Here is a 23798-nt window from a genome sequence, read left to right on the forward strand (position 1 = left end):
TGCAGCCAAGAATCACATTTTATTGTCGAGGTCATCGGAATGCTCCCTTGGATACATGCCATATATTATTAAAAACTAACAAACAGCCAATCAGCAACATTTCTCAAGGCTCAAGGGCAAGCAGCCCACCTGCTTTTAGAAAATAGGAAACAAGCATCGGAGAGGCGCTTTCGCGGGTGAGTTTTAATTGCTTGGCTCCGATATAGAAGAGAAATGCCATGGAGAGGCTGAGGTCGGTGCGACGGTGTCCGATAGAGAGATTACATACGGATATCCACTTTTCTAGGGCTGTTCCATCCAAGATGGCAGCAAAAAAGACAAAACACACTTCTCTTCATCCACAATGAGGGTCCCAACTGCTAGACCATGTGCTGGTGAGTTCCCACACAGCGGAAGCCACAGAACCCAGCTGGCAAGGCCAGGAAATCAAGGTTTGATTTTTCCATGCAGTGCCATCTTTTTAGAATTTTCTGGAAAACACTAACATGATTCTATGTACCGTGACCAATTCTGGGGGGTGCAATCCATCTTTTTATAGACAACCAGAAGGCTGTATCATGTTTTTATTTTTATTCAGAAGCCTAAATGTGGTTAGAAGTTTCCACATTATTTCAACATAAGAAACACAAGTTTATCAAATGTTATGGATAGGAAGCCGTGAAGAAGTGTTTGGATAACCCCTTGCAACTTTTATTGAAAACCAAACAATTTCCTGTGTAACTACACAGCTTTAAATACAGTGCCATGGAGCTCAGTGTTGACAATCTCTGTGATAATCAGCGTCCACAGCCCTGCTCTGCTGACTCGCACAGAGATGAAGGGTTCTGCAGGTTCGTTAGCATTGCGTAGTAGTTGGACAAATCTTTTGTTCAATGCTCTTCATGTTCCTAGAATAAAAACATTAAAAATGCACTTAAAGAAACACCCAGAAATACTCATTACCCACAAGCAATAGTTTTTAATTTAGAAAAACAGCCTAATTGAAATTACATTTGTTATGCAGAGTCTACCAATAATTATTGTGGCTTTAAATATGCAAACACACAGATTCCTTTTGAATTGATGACTCTTTTCCAAAGTGGCTACCACTAGCTGAGTTCAGCGATCCAGGGACTGGTCTGGGAGAGCAGGTGGTCCCCGGGTTTACCAGATGGCCCTCCAGAGCGGCTAGAACACATGCCAGTTTAGTGACTGACGGGAGGGCTCCCTGAGGTTCCTGCCCTAGAAGAAAGTCTCAGGGCTTGTCCCAGCCATCCCACCTCAACCCCAGAGTTCTTGAGTGAGGCCAACCTTCTCCCCGAAAAGCAGTCCCACCCCATCATTTTAGCCTCGGGTCTCCTAACAGCATCATCGAAATTGAGAGAACCAAGGGGCGTACGATGAAACTATAAAGGGAAGTTGTGATCCTGCCCTGGCTCTTAAGTCAGGGATTTTGAAAAATAGACCAGGATTGCTAAAAGCAGTGACTTCTGGGTAAGCGGGGACTCTTCCTGGATTCCATAACTCACTTCCTGGACTCAAAAACGGCATGCAGGAGCCTCTCTCTTAAATAGCTCATGGCCAACGACAATTTTAACACCTCTCCTGTATGATATATCACGTTACTGCAATTTATGTGACACCAGTATCTACTGTACTGTAACCACTCCAAGACCTCTTAACAGGAGGTTCTCAACACGCTGAATTCTGATGTCCCACAAGTGCTATAAAGTGACTGCTGTTGACCATTGTCTTGTTTTAATGTCCCCTAAATAATAATAAACTTTAATGCTTAAAAAACCCACTCTCATTCAGGAATATATCTTGTCTAAACTACCATGATGTAAAACAAATACATTTCCCTCTTGGTGACTTAATTTGTAGATAACTGAGGTTGTTTTTAGATCAGAGTCTTACATTGAATTTGGAAATCTATGTGATTGTTTAATATCATTAAGGGAATATTGTCTTGGTTACAATGGCTCAATAAAGTAACTGGTTTCCATGTGGTTATATCAATCTATTTCTGTAACACTGTACACTAGTTTTCCCCCTAGAGTCCTCCCTGTAATGCTGAGAAAGTGTCAGAAATAATGACTGTCTACCTATATCTGCAATAAAACGTAGAGCATGGATATTATAGTTGTAAGTATCAAAGATTTATTTCATGACTGCAGGTAATGATGAATCTTTTAGCACAACTAATGTCTGGAGGAAACCTCTCTTCTTCTCCGAGCTGTCACATGGAGACTATTTATAGGGCCCTTAGTGCTGTGGGGTTTTAGCATAAAGAGGCAATGTGTCTACGGTGCCACTGGATGGAAATGTTAGCAAGGGCTTCCTCTCATTGAAGATCTTTTAGTAGATGGCATTAGATTCCCTCTTTGTGTGTTTACGTCCCCCCAAAGACAGGGGACAGATGTTTAACATCAGCCCATTAATCCCTCCGCCCAGGTTCCTGTGACAGCACAAACCCAACTGAATGAGCCCTTTGCCTTTGCTCGGTGTAAATGCCGCATTTACTGATGATTTACAGAACAGGGTCAGGCCATTAGGAACTTGGCAATCTTCAGTACAGCTGGAAAACAATATGCACGATAAGCTAAAATTCAATACCTTCTTGCACTAATTAAATGGGTTCCCACCAGGACAAAAACACAAATTACAATACAGGGCTTTTCTGCATCCCTCGGCATTTTTCTACAGCTGTGACCAACCTGTATTTGTAGGCTTCTCTGGATATGGGGCTTTAATTCACTTCCACTATGTAAAGATGCTGTGCCTATCATACTCATTCTCCATGACGTTCTACTCTAACTCTGCTTGCACATTGGTTGACAACTCGTCTTCCTTTGGTGTAGGCAGACAGATGTATAAACAAAACACCAGCGATGTCCTAGAACCTTCCTTGTATTTCCCTCCCACAGATGAGCAGGTAGGAAACAGTTCCTCTCTGAAGCCAAGAGGCTCTTGAAAATATTGTCAAAACCCCCAAGAACTTGCTCTGGGATCAAGACAATCCCACCGCAGAAACGCTCTTCGACAGCAGCGTGTGAAGGCAAAGGATCAGGCGACTGGGTTGAGAACGAACATTGCTTTTCCAAAGAGTGGAGCTTACAAAGGTATTTCACACCAAGAGTTAACACAGTGAAGTAACTCATTTTCTCTGGTTTCCCTGACAAAATGTCCCCCCAGCCCCACTGTAGGGAGGGAAAGAAGACCTTTCACAAGAGCAGGCACCTATATTCTCAGAACGCTGGGTCTGTGAGCTGCCCTGCGTTTTCCTGAATAGTGAATAATATTTAGAGCGTCTGCGGGTTGCCTCCAGATCACCCACTGTGAAGCCGAAGCGAGATCTTGAACAGCTGGAGGTTTAAGTAAAAAACAAAAATAGCTACAGGCTTTATCTTGGCTCCAAACGGTATGAATAATAATAATCATCATAAAAAAAATACCTGGTAACTATAAATCTCATCAACCAATGTAAAAGAACATTCTAAATCTATTAATATTTTCAAAGACATTATCTTTCTGCCACCCCACTGCTTTGTGACTTGTTGTATCAGCTATATTATTTGCCTTAAAGCACCATCTAAGTGTTTTTCTTCCCCTGCGAGGGGAATCTTCCAGAACCTCGGCCAGACACAGCCCACTGCCCCCCTGCAGGAGGACCGGGTGTCATTAACAACCAAAGACACTTCAGGCACAAGCTGAAACTCCGGTGTTTCCAAACCTTCCTGCCTCCCATCAAAATTCATATCCTGTCACCGTGCTCGGAGCAGAAAGCTTCTCATTATAGCGTAGTTCCCCTCTTGCAGAAAGCACTGATTGCTGCACTGGCGGCTTTGGAAGGCAAAGATGTAATTTAGCAAAATAATGTACCATGCTGATTAATTTAATGTAGCCCATGACTAATTATGGTAATTCATTACATCTACAATTAGGCTAAGTAATTTATTGCACTGCAGTCTCATAAAGCCGAGGATTTATATCGAGTTTTGAATGTCACCCAAAGGACATTTCTGTACCTTGTCTTTACTGAAGCGGAATAAGGCTGCCAGCTGAGATGAGGAAAAAAAAAAAAAGAAAAAAGAAAGAAAAAGAAAAAAAACACCCAAACCCCCCCAAACCCTGCCCCCTCCCGCACAGGCGCGCACACCGCACACTGACACGCTCTTTGCCATTGGTGATGTTTGTATATTGGAACTGAACGCAAGAGCAGGGAGCGTTTTCCTGGTCATCGCCCTCCCCCTCTGATTGTGCCTTTGTGGCGAGGCGGGGTGGCGTGCACGTGTGTTTTGATTCTTGGTTGCTTTCTGGTCGGCCGCCTGGCAGTTGCTGCCCGGTGCACCCCGGAGCGAACACAGGGGAGCGAACAGCAGACAAAAAGCTGCTGGGTCCTCCCGCGTGTCATCTGCGGGCGTCGGGTTGCGATCAGAGAAGACAGGCCCTCGCGCTGCCGAGCGGGGCTGCTCTTCGGGCAGATCGCGCCGGTCGACTTCAACAAAGACCGCGCCCGCCCTGCGCTGCCCGGAAAGGGGCCCTCTCCCGCGCCCGGGAACGACGCGCACAGCATTATTTTGAAATACAGCCTCACTTGTACCCTGCAGCGGGTTCGCTCCGGCGATGGGGGACTTGGGAGACCAATTTGTTTAGCTGATCACTGTCTCTTTGACGCGGCTGCAAATGTTACCTTTCTTTTTCAATCAAAAACACAGCAGGGGGTGCCATCTGTTTGGCACAGGCCTCCGCGCACTTCCCCGATGCCTTTTTGTGCAGATCATTTTACGTGGCAATTTGCTAAAATCTTTCATTCCTTGCTCTTGCTAAATATAACGATCCAAAATGGGCTGTTTTCTCGGAATACCAGCCACACTCACAAATGGAGGCAGTTTTCCTGAACAGCTAATATCAGATCAAATGGAGCATTTTTCAGCCTTTTTTTTTTTTTAAATGAACCAATACCTCAGTGTCATCTCATTGTTTACTTAAAAGCGACATGTTTACTGAGGATGGTGAAAGCCCGTCCATCCCCGTGCACGTCACCCACTTCCTTTGTCTGCCTGGTGCAGGGCTGCGCGATCGCCAGCATAAGCATCGTGTTTAAGATCCTTGAAGAGAACAGGTAAAGCAAACGCCTGTACAGAGCGACCATATTAAAGAGTCACAGCTAGCAGGAAAGCGGTTCACTATTTCCCCAGCTCAGACGCTGTTCAAAGCAGCCCCCCCCCAACCCCTCTCCCCCTCCCTGCTCCCCCCCCCGCCCCCCAGGAGGAGCAGATGATAGCACCACGCGCTGGAGCCACAGGGATGCGCGTGGATTTCTGAGCGCTTTGCAGAATACAAATGAACGATGCTCATTCTTCTCCTAGCGGAGCTCCCGGGCCAGACCTCATTAGAATTCCATATCCCTCTGCTTTTCTAATGTTAATGGACCAGTTATAGAAGAAATACGGGGAGTGGGGGTTAGTCCACGATCGTGTTCAACATGATATCATAATTCTGAAAACTGGATGTAATCTTGGTTAAAGGAAATGACTGCATCTTGCCGTTTTATCTTTTGCTTCGAATGTAACTTAAATTCCCATTCTAAGGGTGGGTTCTAAGAGGCCTTAATTCTTTGTGTCTGTCTGAAGCTGCAGTGACTATGCACGGCCTGGTTTTACAGCTACTTTTCTTTTTTTTTTAATGCCGTGACTAAAGATCAGATTGTGAAGGCTCCGGGGCCATCTCTGTGAAGGGGACACAGCACGTTCCATTCACCAACAACTGTAGGAGTTTTCTTCATCCGGGGCACTGAGGCTCCCGGGCTTTTGTCCAGAGTGCAGCGAGAAGGGCGATGGAAACAAAACCATCAACACGTAAAAATACGATTTATGCCCTTTTATCAAGCCAGGGAAAAGTTGGTTAACGTTTGAAAAGGGAGCAGTAATGTAAATTTATTGACAATTTTATTGTAATAATTAGGTGTTTACACAGCCTGGACATTGTGGCTAAATCACTCGGAGCGTGTTTATTTGCAGGGAGCTGTGTTGTGGCCACTGCGGCAGGTTCATTAGGAAGACATACTGTATTAGGGTTCGGAGAAACACCAGCTCCGTGCTCTCCTCCTCCGTTTTCTATTTACAAAAAAGCAACCATCTCCAAACAAACAAACAAACACAAAAACCCCCAACCCTACAAATAATGAAGTCAAACACGGAATTCCCTTTGTAAGGAAAACACCTTTCCTCAGGGCCCCAAATAGCTTGAAAATGAATCTTAAATTGAGTATCTTTATACACAGCCTGAGAGAGACCACCTTTAATGACTATAACTAGCTTTTAATACCCGGTGTGGAAATGGCAATCTGTTTTTGACTAGGAATAAATTATAACACAGTATTAGGGAAGCTCTTGCTTCACCCTTTTCTTAAAAAGAAAAACCACAACGGTATTTATTTCAGATGAGAGTTTTCTCTTCAGTCTATCTTGAAAGAGAAAAACCTCATGTAGAGAGAGTATCTCTCTTAAGCAGTCTCAAACCAGATTAATGGATCAAAATTGCACACTTGAATAATTTGACTAAATTTAAACTCTCTTCATGGCTCTCTTCCATTAATTTTTGGTGCTCCTATACTAATCTTTAATGTGTTGCTCTGACATGGTTTTCATATTTCCAAACTGAGCTAAAATGGAAATGACAGATTTTCAGTTATGCGAAAATAGCAATGAAGTGCCAGGAAAAATAATGTGAACAAAATAATCTTTAGAAAAGATATGAAATGAGAACAGTTTTATAGCATGATATGGATCCAATCACAGAAGCATATTTGGGGCAATTACATCAATTTTTAAAATTTAAAAACTGTTTAAAAATTAAGGCACTAAATGCTAAGCTATAATGAGTTTCTAGCCTTCGTATACTTCCATTAGAATTAAGTAGTAATCAATATAGAGTATTTATTGCTATAAACCACAGCACCAGAGGAAGTAAACATTCTCTACTGCAATCGTTTAGGAAGAGGGGGAAAGTTTTAGGAATGGCCTAATTTTTACTTTAATCACAGTTACCATGGTTTATTGTATCCCAACTACGTTCCTTTACCCAAAGACCATAGTAATGAACATACATTGTGGAAGTAATAATTTCCCCATAGAGGTAAAGATGGTAAGAGAAGCTTTCATATAATTTTAGAAAGCAAATCAAAGGTACACAATATGACTATTTTTTAAAGTTAATGGAATTAATTAATGGCTCAAAATAGTCCAGGAGCCACATTACAGAGCACTATTTTAAAGGGAAGTGCTGAAAGTTTACTCTGCACTGTAATAACATTATCAAATATGTTACTGGAATTATATGCTGCATAACATTGTAGATTATACTTATGAGGCTAAAAAATGGAATCTTCAGTGATGCTGTATGATAACAAATACATTTGATAATCTTAAATAAACTCCAACTTCCTTTGATATCTACACTTCTAAGTTATTCAAGACATGAGAAATGAATTTTAAAAAATCAGATCATGAAAGCCATTATTATTTGAAGGAATATGCTCAATTTTTTAGATAATTTAAATTATTTAAGAGTCCTTTGCATTTTTTATTAGCTTTGCCCAAAGTTATAACATTAAAGCATTAAGGTTACATGTAATGATGTTCTGGTTCGCCCTTATTTCTAGTCCCAAACTACACACCGAGATTAGTGCTAAATTACAAGGCTAATTTGCTCAAATAAAATTGTCTTAGTCCTGGACGTAACGCTGAAGAAAATGTTCAACTGCAAAGTCTGTCCTCACATGCAAACAATCACAGAAACCCATTTGGAAGAAACACTTCCTACAGAGAGTAGCTTACGGCCAAAGGGAATCTATGCAGCATTTTTCCGTAGGGTATTCATTCCAAAAAGAAATTTTCTGTGAAGTCCAACCAACTACAGACCACATAGACCCAAAGCCTGTTATTCAGATTGATCTGAAGCATTTCAATATCAAAGGAAGTTTATTTTGAAATTTTACAGATAGAAGTAATAACATCTGTTATTGAACTCTCCATTAACAGAATGACCATAGCTTGGAAACCAGATGGCTTGATTCAGAAATGTATTCAAGATCATAGGAGAATGGAATCCCGAACTCCTCTAGTTTAACGCACATCGATTCTCGTTATAAAATAACAAAACCAACAGCTCACTAACGTTATTCCAAGCAGTTCTGCAGAAAGTACTGGGTGTTAGATTTCCCCCCTCGATTGCTTCTGGTGTGAAGGAGAAATTTTCATTCTGACGCAATGTTTTATTTCAGTTCTCATACCTTCTGGTGCAGGAAAGCCATATTTAGCATTGCCACTGATTTCACCGGACACCTACCCATACCATCTCACTTGAGCCTAACTACACCCTGTGAGGTAGAGAGAACAGGTCTCATATTTCGCAGGCAAGGAAACTTTTTCTCTGGCAGGCATGATGCAGTAGAGAGCTGCGACTAGAATTTGGGTTGACTGCAGGCCTTCCTCCCACCCACTCGGGGCTGAATACCCCTGGTGCAGCTCTGTCCGCAGCTGAAAGAAAGACCCTAAAGGTGGGGGTCAGCCTCGGCTTCCCCCACCTTTACCGTAACGGGCAGCAACTCTGCAAAAGATTCACATTATTCACACGCACACACAGCAATTTGGTTCCCCTGGCACTTACTTCAGTAGCTACAAGCATTTCACAAAGTTTCCCCAAATCAATCCTTTCATCTAAACCATCGAAACCCTCTCTTCCTCTCTCTCTACCTTTAAATACATAGAAGAAAGGACCCCCAGTGTGATTCCAAGCTGGTCTGCTAGGTTCAGATGTAACAACATTAGAGAATCTTTCTGTTATGTCTTAGGACATGGCTAGTGATTAAACCTGCTAAGAATCGCACCAAGAGAAGCTGCGTGGGGCTGTTCTCCTTCCCTGAGTTAATGTCCTGCCTGTTTTATTTAGACTATGAGTCTGCTTAAGAGAGACTATGTCGAATTCTACGTTTGAAATGCCCCTAGCACACTGCTGGCACTTAAATGCAATTATTCAAAATGGAATCATTTAATTAGATAGGAGGAAAAACAGCAAGCCCTGCGCAGATAACAAAGAATAAAGCAAACATGCTGACCGACGGCAGCAAAGCAACAGCTAGACAGCCACGCACACGCACAAGACAGCCGCGTTGCCATTCCTCCGTCCGGGAGCACCGAGCAGGGTAAGCACAGTGACAGGCCTCGCTTCTGCTGGGGTCACAGAAAGCAGAGAGAAGGCCTGATATTGGTAACTCCGTAGAGTGGCAAGAAGCTGATGCCTCATATGACTTAGCTGCTTGGGAAAACCCGAGGAGGAGGAGGGGAGTGGAGGGAGGAGATGGGAGCAGGGAGCGACAGGCTCCACGGCCCACAAGTGCCTGAACCGGGAATTAGGAGTGAGTCTCCCCGTCTGGATGGGACAGGTCACTGTACATCACCCGCCAGCCTCCAATCACTGAGGAGGGGAAAAAGGATTTCTTAAAAAGGATTTGTTAAACAAAACAACAAAACAAACACAGCAGAAGATTTATTATGGAGCCCTGTACAAGGCATCATGAGGTGCCCGAGGAATAAGACCTTGTAGTTAAATGCTGGATGTGCCAATACAAGTTCTCCTTAAATGAATTCCTATCTCAACAAGTGTAAGTTTCATGTAAGACATTGCCATCGGCCGGTTACAAAATTATACAAGTTTTATAATGAAGTTTGCTCGTCGATTGTAAGGTCTGAACAGTTAAATAATAATCGTTTAAACTGATAAAAACAACAACCCACCCAAACCCTGATCAATTTAAACCCTACGCCCCCTCTCACCCCTCAAAAAAGCAGCTGTGTAGTTGAGAACTGTTCGAGACAGAGGCAGCCAGCTTTAAGGTCCTCTCCAAGCCTTCCCTAGCAGGTGCTTGGATTTGACTTTGAGGAGGTGGAGAGGATAGGAAACGGTCCCTCTGGCCCGGTGACCTCCCTGGACTCTGCTGCCTTGATGGACTTCCTGTTTTCAGTCCGACTCCAAGTTCACGGATAGAAAACGTCCTGCAGTGAAAGTTTCTCCTCCGTGTGGGTTAGGAGCTGCTGTGGATTTGACCGTCACCTTGATGTGCTTTCACTTCTAAGTGAGGCAAATCAGGCTGCCCGACAGTCCATCCTTGAACTAACTCTTCTTTTCACAAGCTCCAAGCTATTTTGTAAGGACGGCCAGTAAGCTTTCATTGGAAAGAATAGAATTAAGTATTTGAATTTGTCACAGTACTGGGAAGCAGAATGGCGCTGAAATCAAGGGAGGGACTGGGTGCCTTATTACTCCTGGACCTTGGGATAAATTACTAACGTTCTCCCAACCCCCTTTTCCTAATCAGGACAATGGGAAGAAACCTTACGTCAGAGGGTTGTTGGAAGATTGAATGAAAAGTGCACAGCATGACAAGTAGTGAAGAGTTAATGTTGGCCATTGCTATGACTGGTCTGATTTAAACTGTTATCCTCATTTTGACTGGCAGTTAAAGACACAGGGTTTCCTAGGTGGGCTCCCAGGGGACTCGGGAGGGGAGGCTGTATACGGGAACCTGCATATTTGTTGGAACTTTCTCGTCCTCTGAAGCAGTCGGTCTTAATTGGCGTGCATTGGTGTCCTTAATTTCCTCCTTCGAGAGTCCCCATGTGACCCTTTCCTCAAAGAAGAGGCAAGCTGCCGCTCAAGCTACCACATGGCACCTGCTTTTACTCTAGTGGTATTTTTCTGTTACAAAGTTGAGGCCAGCCCTGACCCGTTTGGCTCAGTGGATAGAGAGTCGGCCTGCGGATTGGAAGGTCCCAGGTTCGATTCCGGTCAAGGGCACGTACCTTGGTTGTGGGCACATCCCCAGTAGGAGATGTGCAGGAAGCAGCTGATTGATGTTTCTCTCTCATCCACGTTTCTAAATCTCTATTCCTCTCCCTTCCTCTCTGTTAAATCAATAACAAAATATATTTAAAAAAATAAAATGAAGTTGAGGCCAATATATAGACAACAGGCCTATGCTGTTCTGTGTTACCTCTCCGAGGAATGGCGAATAGCAGAGGCAGCTGTGGAGAGAGACCGAGGGACACTTTCCACGGTTCCCACATCAAGGGGAGCACCTGGGAGGTGGACTTTTGGGCGATTTTGCAGTCACACGCTTTTGGCTCAGCCTCTAGCCCTTCCCAGTCCGACAGACCTGAGCCGAGCACAGATGTGACTAAGGCTACGTCTGGCCCTTAAGGTTCCTGCCACCGTGGGGACTCAAAGCGCTCAAGTTAACATAATCATACATCTTTAAGGACATAGGGAGTAAAGGTTAAAAAAAAAGACAAAAGTTGGATTATGGTTGGATTTGGCAACACCTGTGAAACTTCCCACTTGGGGAACTTCCTTGTTGGCCCATCCCAGGTGACAGCTAGGGCGCTTCCACGAGGGGAGGCACCTGCTGGCCCAGGTGGAGGTGGGCCAGCAGTGGCTGGGAGTGCTGGGAAGGGAAGCTAGGTCAGGTCACTGGCCCCAGGCTGCCTGAGTGGCCTGCGCCTTCTCTGAAAGTGACAACACTAAACATCACACTAACTGCCACCTTGTTAGGCACAGTCTCACTCAACTCCGTCACCAACAATCCAACCCAACCCACTTGTTGATGGCATCATGGGGACAATGAAGCTGCTTTTAAAGTCTCAGGAAAGGAATGATTTTTTGACGTAGAGAATATTGTCAGAAAGCCAATGTAACCATGATGAAGGCATTTTCCCTGCTGGGCACAGAAGTCAACTCTTCTTAAATCTCAGGGCTTGACATACTGGGGGGCAGGGCTGCAAATCGGTTGATTAAAAATTATTCACTGGATACGCACCATATAGTCTGAAGTACCCTGGTGGCACTAAGTCATATATTTGTGACCAAGTAATGGTAGAGCAGGTTCTGCCAGGGAAAGCCAGAAAAGGCCCTTCCACACAATATTAGTGAAATGCTGTTCCATGTTACTGCGATCGTATACTTTTTACAAGTATTTACCTCATCACAGCAAAATGTTACACTATCAGGGGTTCTCACAGGCATTCTAGAGGAAATCAGCCCCAAAACGGGGATGGTAATCCTGGCTGAAGCTGAGGACGTCTGGGAATTCCTCGTTCCCAATCCAGGCGATCACCTGCATGGTGCAGTGAAGTTTGTAGAAAGACACTTTAATAATATACAACTTTCTGTTTCTCTGTATTTTGGAATACTCAGGATTTTACCAACAACTCGGGCCATTTTAGCAAATGTTTTTATGTTCCATATATTAATTATATTCCTTCAACCTCTGAGTGAAGCTGTATTTTCTGTGGTTGAATCCTGTTTGAATCTCCACCACACCTCCTCCTTTACCACATGGACTGATTTTCAATATTCTTCAATCTATGGGAATCAAGAAAAGGAAAAGGCTCTCTCTATAGTTTGTGTCTGTATCTCCACTCAACAACTGATACACAAACAAATGACTCACCTGACGTTTAGAAGAACTTTACTCACAATGCTTCACTCAGTCTCGCTGATGAAGTTCAAGCTTTTAAACAACGCATATATTAGGGCCAGTTTTCTTATAGTGGCTGAATGGCTAATTATAACTGGGTTCTTGGTTCTGTTTTTAATCATGACCCTGCAAGGGACCAGACTCTCTGAAGGGGGTGGGAATCGATTAGACTGGAGAAAGTAGAGAAAACATAGAAATAGGCCTGTGAGAGTCTTGAATAGAAACATTTCAGAAACAACTGAATGAAATCTCTACTCTTTATGGAAGGCTACACTCAACATGTTTGCACACCGTAGCAACCCCTCCCCCACATATACCTATATTTCACCTACAGATGGGTGAAAAGTGATTATCTATGATCCTATAATACTTGACGTAATTACCGGTAATTAAATTAGTGCAAGGTAAAAATAATTGACTTAAAATAATATAAAGTATTGATAACAATTACTAGGCTAAATAGCATTCTTTTTTTTTCATAAAAGGAAGTGTCATACGCAACAAAGTGGCAAAAACAGAATGGAGTGAGATGTGGTTAAGTTTAAGTCCTTATAGCAATGAAAGTCATTTGTATTATCCTTACTTCTTTGAATAAATTCAGATGACAGCCCTATTTCATTTCTTCATTCACTTTGGAGGCCAGATGGCATTGGAATCATTTACTTCACCTTGTTGTGCTTAATTACTACAATCAACACACTATTTTCCAAATTAATCATAACAAAGTAATTTCATTAGTAACACAGCAGGCTGTTGAATTATTAGCATCATAACAGTTTGCAAACAATTAAACTTTATTTGAACCTTAAAAATTTGCAGAGTGGAACATTATTGTAAGATCTAATGGCAATAGAGTACAAATTCAGTACAGTGCAAATAATCAAGCAAAATGCTATATAAAATATGACTTACAATCACCTTTGGAAAAAAACAGCTCTCTAACTGTTCATAGAAAAACAAATAAAAGCTAAGCAAACATAATGAGAACATAGCAATTAGCACATTTTCTAACAAGCCATGTTGTTTAGAGTCACATTAATTATATTATTATGATTTGAAGAGAGTGTGATATATTGTCAAGGGTGTAAAGAAAACTTTCTCCCTGGTAGTATACAAAAGATTTCACCAAATGAATATAAACTTGTCATGAATTGAAAGCAGTGATTATTTTCCCTGTCACTCCAATTTGAAACTTGGTTTTCTTTCCTATCTCCCACCTGGATTCCAGTTTAAAAAGAACAAAGGCCAGAGGAGCTCAGGCAGAGGCCACACTAGATTTCCGTATCGCCACCGTTCACAGAGAGACTGTCTGGCTTAGAATCACTGCCATCCGTTGGCGAAGGACTCCCTCTCCTGGATTAACTGTAAAAGGAGGCAGCGATGTTCTACATGCTCTATATTCTGCGGGGGTTTGGGCCCGAGTGGGGGAGGGCTTCCCGGTGGCTGGGTATGCAATGAAAGGCTGCTGCCACCTACTGGCCCAGGGCTACAATCTTCACTGAAGCCAGAAGCAGGAAACCTGTGTCCACGCCACCAGCAAGTCCACGTTTTGTGGAAACCCACTACTGCTTTTGCTTTCCAACCTCTCGGGCTCCAAAAACCAGCCCGGCAGCCTCATCTCCGCTTGTCTTTTCCCAAGATGGTCTCACTCTATCCCAATGCTCTCCATTAGGACCAGACTAACAAGTGCATCAATTCATGTCTGACAGCTTGAGCGCAACAATTTATGTAATTTACATAAACTAGAGTTTACTCCCAACCCCTAAAATGAATACTCTTTCACATCGGAGATAACATGATGATGGGATTAAGGCGATAATGGTAAATAGACACTCTAAATAGTGCCTGTAAACAGGTGTAGGTACATAATGAAGGTTTTTAAATATTACCAGCTCGCTTGCATGGTCAGAATCTTTATCTTCACAGAGCAAAGATCCGAAAAGTTCAACAAAGGTACGTGCCAATCAGTGATTCCGTATGAGATTATAGCTACTCCAAATGATTACCCGTTCAGCAGTACCTGGCAGGCGTTTAAAATACCTTGGGTTTCAAATATACATGGACAGGTGATGACATAATTCTGCAAATCTAGCTCAGGTAGCAGAGCGTGTGACTCCACTGTCCGGCTGCCGCTGCCCTTCCACGTACCTGCTGGTGTGTGCGCTGCCGCGGTCCCCACACTGCTCCTTCCTCGGCTCTAAGGAGCCCGAGGAGACACACGCTGGAGTCGCCCTGCGGTGGGTTCCCTGCCACAGCCACGATCAGGCAGGAGAGGAGGGCTGGGTCCACCCCCTCACTGTCAGAGCACATTGAGATTCCTTGTGCCCTTATAGTGCTGGAGAACGGGAGATGGGTCTCAGGAATTTTTTATTTTATTAAATTTAAACAAAATGATGGTGGAAGATGCTGGCCAGCCCATCATCTGACCAGGGTATCTGCTCTGGATACAGGACTTCACATGAACCACGGTTCCAGTCAGCGTGTGTTGTAGAAAGTGACAGCACACTACCATTCGCAATTCGATCCTGTTTCCTTTCTTGTGGTGAGATTTAACATAAAGCAAACTCGCCCATGGTAAAAATTCTTTCGGGAAAACATGTTACTAATGTGTGGAAAATAAATACTGACATAAAACATCTCTAAATCTTTAATAATGCCTTATTCTTGAAGGCTTTACTAAAGCATCTACCCAAAACTTACATGATATATGCACTTTACATTTCTATGAAACTATATATTATAGTCGACAAAAATAACTGACAGCCAATATTCAGAGAAGTAGCATCTCATACCAGAAGTGGCAGTGACGACGTGTATAAAACAGTGCTGAATTCTTCACACAAACTAAATAAGTAAAAACTACAATCATTTCTTTGCAAAACAGCAACAGGTCTAAGTGTACAGCTTGTATCTAATTTGCATTAATATCCTTCATTTAGTTTCACGTCAGAGGGATGCTATGAATGCAGAAAGCAATGAAGACGCGGGATGCTCAACAAAACAAAGAAAGGTTATGCGCTGCCGCTCAGGCCTCCCCGATGGTTCCGATTCCACAGCCTTTGCAGAGTAGCAGGAGACCCCTCCTCAGCTGCAGGCAGAAGGGAAAGTTGCATTATGATTTTTTTCTTCAACCGAAACCTTGATTTTTCCTGTTTAGAAAAAAATTACATTTTTTTTTTTTTTTTTTTTTTTTTTTTAGCCAAGGAAAAATGAATGTTTACTCAGCCTTCTTTCTGTCAATTGGGCTCCTCAGAAAGGCCATAAAAAGTGGTACTTTACTAAAGAGGAGGAGGTTTGTATTATCACAGGGACTTTCTCTTAATAATCTATTTCCAAAGTAAATTCCACGAAATTATTTTTAAAATTGAACCAGACTCCTTTTTAAAAAGAAGGCGATGATTTGGAAGCATAATCTCCATGTTATCAGAAAACTACCAAGACTTAGAAAGCGGCAAAGACTCATAATGCAGAGACCAAGAGAACATCTGAGCTATTACAGAATATTGGATTAAAATGTACTTACCCAGGACTCTCAAATATCATACATCTCCATTATGTAGGCTTTCGGCACCAAGCCAATGGCCCCCTTCATTTCTCCTACCCACCAGCCGTATCTATTGTATTCCTAATTGAAAACAATATGCAATATTAACCTTTAGGCTGGTGGAAGTACAATGTCCTTTGTGTGCAACTTCTGAGAAATGTTATTTCTTTTTATAAAGTTACAAGAGCTTGAGCTGCAAATTGAAACATTTTCATCTTTTTTTGTTTCTGGACACTTTAAAAATGCTGCGAGGCAAAGATTTAAATTACAGTCTAAGACAAAGCCTGTTTATTACTGGGTGTGGAACACAGAAACAGTCACTTACAAGAACCTAACAAGTGAATCAACCTCCCTCCCTTCTTCCCTCCCTCCCTCCCTCCTTCTTTCCCTCTCTCTCCTCTGCTAGGGGCTACAGGGTCACAACCAGGATGCTTAGGGTACTACCTTTGCCTTCAAGAAGCTTACCATCTAGCAAGGATAGAATTTTTTTTTTTTTCACAATAAACTACTTAATTCCTACTTAAACTCTTAGGATCAAAAATGATTTAGAATATAGAGGTATGCCTCTTCTTAAGAAAATCTTATATAAGCACACAGACATTTTAAACAGATAAATTAGAGAAAATAAGGAAACACTAATAACACCCCCCCCCCAATTCTTTATAAAACCGTTCACAAAAGGGCTCCTTTAAGAAAGCTTCCCTAAGGCATTTGTTGTCTTTTATTGATCATTAACTACAATTGATAAAGGATGGGCAGAAGGAATTTAAAGACGGTGTCAGATTCTCCCTTACAGTAGGAGATCAATGGGAAATAAAAGTATCCCAAGTTATAAAGGCGAAATATTAACCCAGCTGTAAAAGAGAGTGAGCGAAGGGCCACATCGCCTTTACCTTGTGCTGGGAGATGAGCCTGCACCTCCACTCCGCCCCTTTGCCTCCACGGCAGACACACCACTGCTTATGCCTCGTGAGCTCTCTGTAACCAGACTCATAGGTCTGCCAGGTTGACTAATGTACTTTTATCTCAAACTTATTTATGTTTCGTGAGAAAAACAAAGTAAAATGAATTACAAGTTTCAAGAATAATATCTTTCCAAAGCAATACTCTACAAAAGCATTGGAGGACCCAAATTTAATTTTTCCTGAAGATAAATTTTTAAAATCAATCCCCAAAGTAATTCAATAGGCTATGACTTCCCAACATCCGAGTCCCAGACAAATGGGTTGCACGTGGGAGGGAAGGTTAATCCAGGCACAGACTTAGCATCTGCACTGATTGGTATGCACTGACCATCAGAAAGGAAGTCACAGCTCTTCAGTACAAATGTAGCAGCACTAAGTGTGTACTGATATGTAGTCTATCAATAGAGAGATTATGGGGCTAAGTCTACATGTGCTTTTTGAACTGTGACGTACCAGAACGAGGTTTACTCCAAGAACAGGGTGGAAGGAGAGGGGACAAAGGCATCTGATTCTAACGAGAGCACATCTGGCTCATGGTTTTAAGTTTAAAAGTTCTCTGATAGTGTGAACTTAGTGGACAAAACTGCCTAAGAAACGACATAGTCTGATGCCCAGAACTCCATGGTGATGACTATAATGTATGTAGGCTGTAGTTACCAGAAGAAAATACCAACTTACTGAAAGCTAAGATTAGCAACCATTACACCCTAATAGGTACCTAATAAAACTGCCCTTTTCAATTTTTAAGGCAATGAGTACAATTAGAGCCTAATGCTTAACAAAACACACGTATTTAACCTTTCAGAGGCCAAAGTCTTACCTTGTAAAACCTCAAGCTACATGGTTAATAGGGTAAACGGAAGTGTGAGAGCTCTGACCCGACGCCGGCCTGTTTTTACAGCCGATTCTTTGGAAAGAGGAAAGAAATTCAGGCCCGGAAGGACAGGCACAGCACACATGCAGGGGGGGGCATATGATGACCCAAACCTGCTTTGAGAGAAGAGCCCGCAATCTGGGTTTCCATGTTTAGATTCCAATTACAAACCAGAAAGTTTATAATATTCTGCCGTGGGTATAACCTGTGCTCTCAACTAAAGATATATTATTGTTCTCAAGAAGCTGACTCACACCCAAATTTAAGAAACTGATTTCCAACACATCACTTCAACAAAGGACCGATGGCATTCTTCACACGTGAGGAGTTCTGCCTGACAGTAACTGGTAGGATTCATTAAGTGGGAAGCACAGCAGTAAACAGCAGGGAGGAGCTTATCCAGCTGTAAACAGGTCCCTTAAAAGAAACATTGCAGGGAAAAAAAAGAAAGAAAGTTCTAGACTGAAATCCTCTTAAATGCTTCACTTAATTAATTTAAAATGACTGAAAACCATATGAAATACACACCTCATAAAAGTACTCTAAAATATCACAGGTTTAAATCAGAAAAAGGTATAAATAAAAAACCAGAGTGTTTATTACTTTGCATTTGTAAAGGATTCCATAGAATACTCCTGTGTGGAATTAAGAGGTAAGATGAAATATAGTGAGGTAAAAATCTAGTAGGCAAATTTATGGGTTTACACCGCGGCCGCAAGAGCACGTCGACAAGACTGCAAACACAGAAGCTGTTACTTTTATCATTACCATCCCCTGTATGAGCCTCCTGAGCACCATGAATCCCAATTAAACCATTGGCAGCCTATAAAAGGGGAGGAAGATGCTTCCAGGAGTACAGTATTCTCAACTTCAGCCTGAAGATGCGCTATCATGCAAGGTTGCCTCTGAAGAAGGAAATCGGCCTTTCTTTGCCTTCCCCCAAACAAATGTGATTACGGATGCTAGATTACTTACGGTGGAAAATAATACAATCCATACAATCCCGTCTTGCAGTCCACATACTGAGTATAGACAGAAATGTTCTAAAAGTCACAGGTGGGTCATTAAAAACACAGCAACTCTCAAGCCTGATCTTGTTCATAAACAAAAAGTAAAGAGACAGAACCATAGCAGGCTGCCAATCCGAATCCCTGAAAAGTTAGGAAGCGTCATGTCATCCTATGGCTCACGAGAGCTCAGGTACAAGAAGATCTGCCATCTGGTCCCCCTCACCCTCCTCGGCTCTTAACATCAACTGAAACGCTAGCATAGGCCAGTGACTGCACTTCAGCAGGACTGATAAAATAATGAAGAGTCCTTTAATCTACAGGAAACCATTCTAGTCAATTTATAAGAAATATTGCATCCCTTTGTAGGACGTGTAATTATTTTCTATTAATCATGTGCTATAAAGCTACATTATGCGGTTATTCTGTTATCACTTGGAAGGGGCCTGCAGTCAGCTTCTGACAATGTTAGGTAATTACTGACACAAAGCTTCTTTCTCTTCCTGTAGTAATGCCTTCGCGATCCAGAGGTGTAGGGATGCTGATTGTCTAAAAACAGCGCTCAAATGGAATTCAGTATCTGCCACATGGATGGCTTCGAGGCAAAATGTGATGTGGCAGTCAAAGCAAAAAGCCAAACCCGCAGCAATCCGAGGGAATCATCGTAAAGCCGCCCTGCACAGTTGTGAACTAACTCCTGCTTTCAATTCTCACACCTTAGCAATTGCTTTCATTAGTTTTACTGTGTAGTTAAAATTTTAGACCTCCATTAATAGGTATTAAGCAATAGGTTAAAGTGACTGAGTAATAAGGAAGGAAAAAGGCGCTAGTTTTGATAGAGTGAAACGGGGACCTGAGCCAGCACCACAGTAAACGTATGTCCGTGTTCACTCACTGACAAGCCTCGGCCTGTGCCATGTGTTATTTTACACTTACAGGAGGCCCAACAATTATTACTCAAACCAGCCGTGGGCAAACTACGGCCTGCGGGCCGGATCCGGCTGTTCTATGTGGTTCTCTTGCTCTCCCCTCCGCTCCTTTACTTTGAATTTATATTAGTTCACACAAACACTCCATCCATGCTTTGGTTCCGGCCCTCCGGTCCAGTTTAAGAACCCATTGTGGCCCTTGAGTCAAAAAGTTTGCCCACCCCTGACTTAAACCCTCTGCATCTCCGTGATTCTCATTTTTCAAGCATGCTAATCCACTTTCGGCTAACGCTTAGCCGCTAACCGTATGGTAGAGGAATGGTGCCTTAACAGAAACCTGAAACACCAATAAGATGCTGTGATGTGCTACTCCTTTCAGAAACTAGTTACCAATCTGTTTGAAAGCGACAGGTGTTCGAAAGGCCGTTTCTTCAAACATGCATCTCTCTTCCAACTATCCCCTGTGATATTTTCAATTTCCCCAATTATTCATACACATGGCAATAGTATGAACACTGGATAATTAAAACAAGGAAATCCTTTCTTCAGGTTACCTCTTTCAAGAACTTCCGCCAGCTCCCCACGCACCGACGGCTGGCAGGGTGGGGCACAGCCACGCGAGGACTCCACAGCTGGTGCACTGAGGAGCTAGTGGCAGCTCCTGAGCAGGAGAGTAAGCTGACAAAGGCCGTTCCTGAGATGAACAGAGAGGCAGAACTGATCCGGGCGAGGCGAGGAGGCCTGCGCAAGAGCGGTGACCGCTGGCGTGGAAGGAGTGGTGAGCCTGGGAGCAGTTACCAGAGTCATGTGTTAGTTGGTGAAATACACTGAGCACCAAGGCCACCTTCTACTGAGCCTGATTTGATCTTTCTTTGCCTGACAGTACCTATGAATCATCAAGGAAAGTCTCCTTTCACCACCATTTATCATATCAATAGATGCCTGCCAAAAAGGGATTCGATAAAATCCAGCACCTATTTATGGTGAAAACTCTCAGCAAAGTGGGAATAGAGGGACTATACCTCAGCATAAGAAAAGCCATATGTCACAAACCCACAGCCAAAATCAGACTCAACTGGCAAAAACTAAAAGCATTATCCTTCAGATCGGGAACCAGACAGGGATGCATACTTTTACCACTCTATTCAACATAGCACCGGAAGTCCTAGCCACAGCAATCAGACAAGAAGAAGAAATAAAAGGCATCCAAACTAGAAAGAAGTAAAACTATCATTATTTGCAGATGACATGATACTATATATAGAGAATCCTAAAGATTCCACCAAAAACTACTAGAACTGATAAAAGAATTCAATAATGTAGCAGAATACAAAAGAAATATCCAGAAAACAGTTGCGTTTTTAATCACCAATAATGAACTACCAGAAAGGGAAACTAAGAAAACAATCCCATTTGCAACTGCATAAAAAAACAAACTACCAACTCACCTAGAAATAAATTTAACCAAGGATGTGAAAGACCTGTACTCAGAAAATTACAAGATACTGAAGACCATACAAATAAGTGGAAGCATATACTGTATTCATGGATAGGAAGAAATCACTAAACTATCGATACTACTCAAAGCAAGCTATAGATTCAATGCAATTCCTGTCAAGATGCCAAGGGCGTATTTCACAGAACTAGACTAAATATTCCAAAAATTTATATGAAATATCAAAAGAACCTGAACAGCCACAGCAATCTTGAGAAAGAACAAAGTTGGAGGAATCCTGCTGCCTGATACCAAACTATACTACAAGGCCATAGGAATCAAAACAGAGTGATAGTGGCATAAAACCAGGCATGCACTATAACTCATACCTTGTCTAAAGAGCTTACATGCCACCAGCAGAAATAAATATATCTGTCTCCCGCAGAACTGGGAGCAAATAATGCCAGTTCTTTGAAGAAATGAGTGCAGCTGAATTTACTGTAAGTACCGAGGAGGTTAAGACGGAGCCCTGCATGGGAGAAACAGTGTGGCAGGCGAAAGGGACAATCTGCTGGGTTTTCAGCTCCTTCTCATTCCTGTGGTTATTTCCTAGGACGACACAGAGTCTCATCCCAGCTCTTACTAATTAGGTATGTGACCTTGGGCAATCCCCAAGTCCTTTCAGGATGATTTTTTGTTTTGTATACCTCATTCCTTGAGACCCCACAATAACCCAGCTACATATTTAATGTAAAGCGGTAAGTCTAATTATTATATATTTGGACCTCATGGAATGAAATCTGTTGTTATATTTACTACAAAATTTTTGCATTGAGGGCATTACCTGCCACTGTTTTACTTATTATATAAAGTGGTTGAGGTCAGATAATCAGTGAACATTCGAGAAATTCATGTTATATATTTTTTTAAGTAGCCAGTACTGGGAAAAAACCTAGATCTGTCCTTTATGATTAAGATAAGTTATTAGTTCCCCATCTCTCCCTTTTTTAGTTTGGTTTCCAAGAAGCTCAAGGCGGAGTTGGAAGCTCAAGTGCACAAACTCCATTGTATCTTAAGGTCTCCACGGGGGTCATCCTTTTTTCTTTATCCCTTTATTTATCCTCCCCCCCCCCCATTATTTTGAGCCTCCAGATTTCCTCACCTGTACAGTGAAGGGCTAGCACTAAGGTTCTGCTAATTCTCTGATTCTAATTCTTTTTAGTAAGTTCAGTGTTATTTCCCATTTGAACTGCATTTTCATAACATATTAAACATCCATCTGCCATAGGTTAGGTACTGGAGGTACAAATACTTAGGACACACTGTCTACTCCAAGTTCAGAGCTGAGAGAGATGGACAGTCCCGGTCATGGCCCACGGAGGGATGAGCAGACAGAGAAAGGCTTTAGGGCCGCATCTGCGCCGATTCCAGGAGAAACCACTTGCCAGCCGGTGTCCTCAGGCAATCCGCACAGTGACCCTACGGAGTCTCAGTTTCCTCATCTGCACAATCGCACCACATACTTCACCGGTTAGCTTATGACTCAGACAAGTGAGAGCACATGCGTGCCCAGAGCAGCATATTGTAGGTATGCAACCAATCCTTTTTCTTTTAAAATTGTTATTGTTGACAGTATTACAGATGCTGTAATATTTTTAAGTAACCACTTCCCCCTTTTGCCCCCCTCCACCCAACCCCTGCCCCACCCCAGGCCTTCATCACATCACACTATTGTCTGTGTCCATGGAATATGCATATATGCATAGAAGTTCTTTGGTTACTCTCTTCCCGTTCCCCCACCTGCCCCCCCAAAATTAGGAACCCCCTCTATGTATCTATGTCTCTGGACCTATTTTGATCCATTTCTTCCCTCTCCCTCCCTATTAATTGCTGTAGCAAAAACCAGGGCAACAAAAAATAGAGTGTTTTGGAGAGCCATCTAAGGCAGTCTGATTGTCATGAGCAGCTCTCTATCCTGCTCGGCCAAAGGGAATCTGACCTTTAAAGGAATGAGCAGGGAGACATCACAAAGGAGAAACAATGTGCCACGTATACATAGAGGGGGTTCCTAATTTTTTTTGTAGGGGGGTGGTGGAGGGCATAAGCAATCACGGCTTTTTTAATTTAGGATTTTAAAAAAATGATCACCAGTGTGTGTGTGTGTGTGTGTGTGTGTGTGTGTGTGTGTGTGTGTGTGTGTTTTAGGTGTTTTTGTTGTTGTTTTGCTTCTGGCAAACGCTTGCTCATTCCTTGTAGAATTCAGTCACATAAGGCCCTGCAAACAGCAGCTCGGCCGGGCCTCTCTGACGCCACCTCTGGTTTCTCCTCCACGTCTCAGCCACTGCAGGGGCTCAGCCTGCCAGCTGCCTTGCTGCACACTGTGCCCTTTCACCTGTCGGCACGGTCCTGGACCACGCCCTCCGCCTTGTGCAAGAGAAAAGAGGGAAGTGCTCGCGCATGCTGTTTGCTAGGAGATGAGAGGGGTCCCAGGAGGAGAACCAGGCCGTCTGACGTGGTGCTGTCTCCA

The 23798-nt window shown here is 42.8% G+C and overlaps 1 protein-coding gene across 3 annotated transcripts in view; it reads right to left on the reverse strand.

The window, feature by feature from the left end:
- Positions 1 to 549: 549 nt before the first annotated feature.
- SKAP2 (src kinase associated phosphoprotein 2) overlaps positions 550 to 23798 on the reverse strand; it is a 298781-nt gene continuing 275532 nt past the window's right edge. The window contains exons 12-13 of one of the 3 annotated variants that reach the window (XM_080663557.1): positions 16041 to 16142; positions 13281 to 15605 (exon numbers count right to left, since the gene is read on the reverse strand). In XM_080663557.1, the coding sequence (XP_080519683.1) occupies positions 16050 to 16142 (93 nt within the window). In that variant the 3' untranslated portion in view covers positions 13281 to 15605; positions 16041 to 16049. Of the gene's footprint in view, positions 888 to 13280; positions 15606 to 16040; positions 16143 to 23798 lie in introns of those variants that run through there. The other 2 variants (XM_080663559.1, XM_080663558.1) reach the window with 2 other exon arrangements.

This window comes from Plecotus auritus (assembly GCF_963455305.1).
Source record: "Plecotus auritus genome assembly, chromosome: 4".
Taxonomy (NCBI): domain Eukaryota; kingdom Metazoa; phylum Chordata; class Mammalia; order Chiroptera; family Vespertilionidae; genus Plecotus; species Plecotus auritus.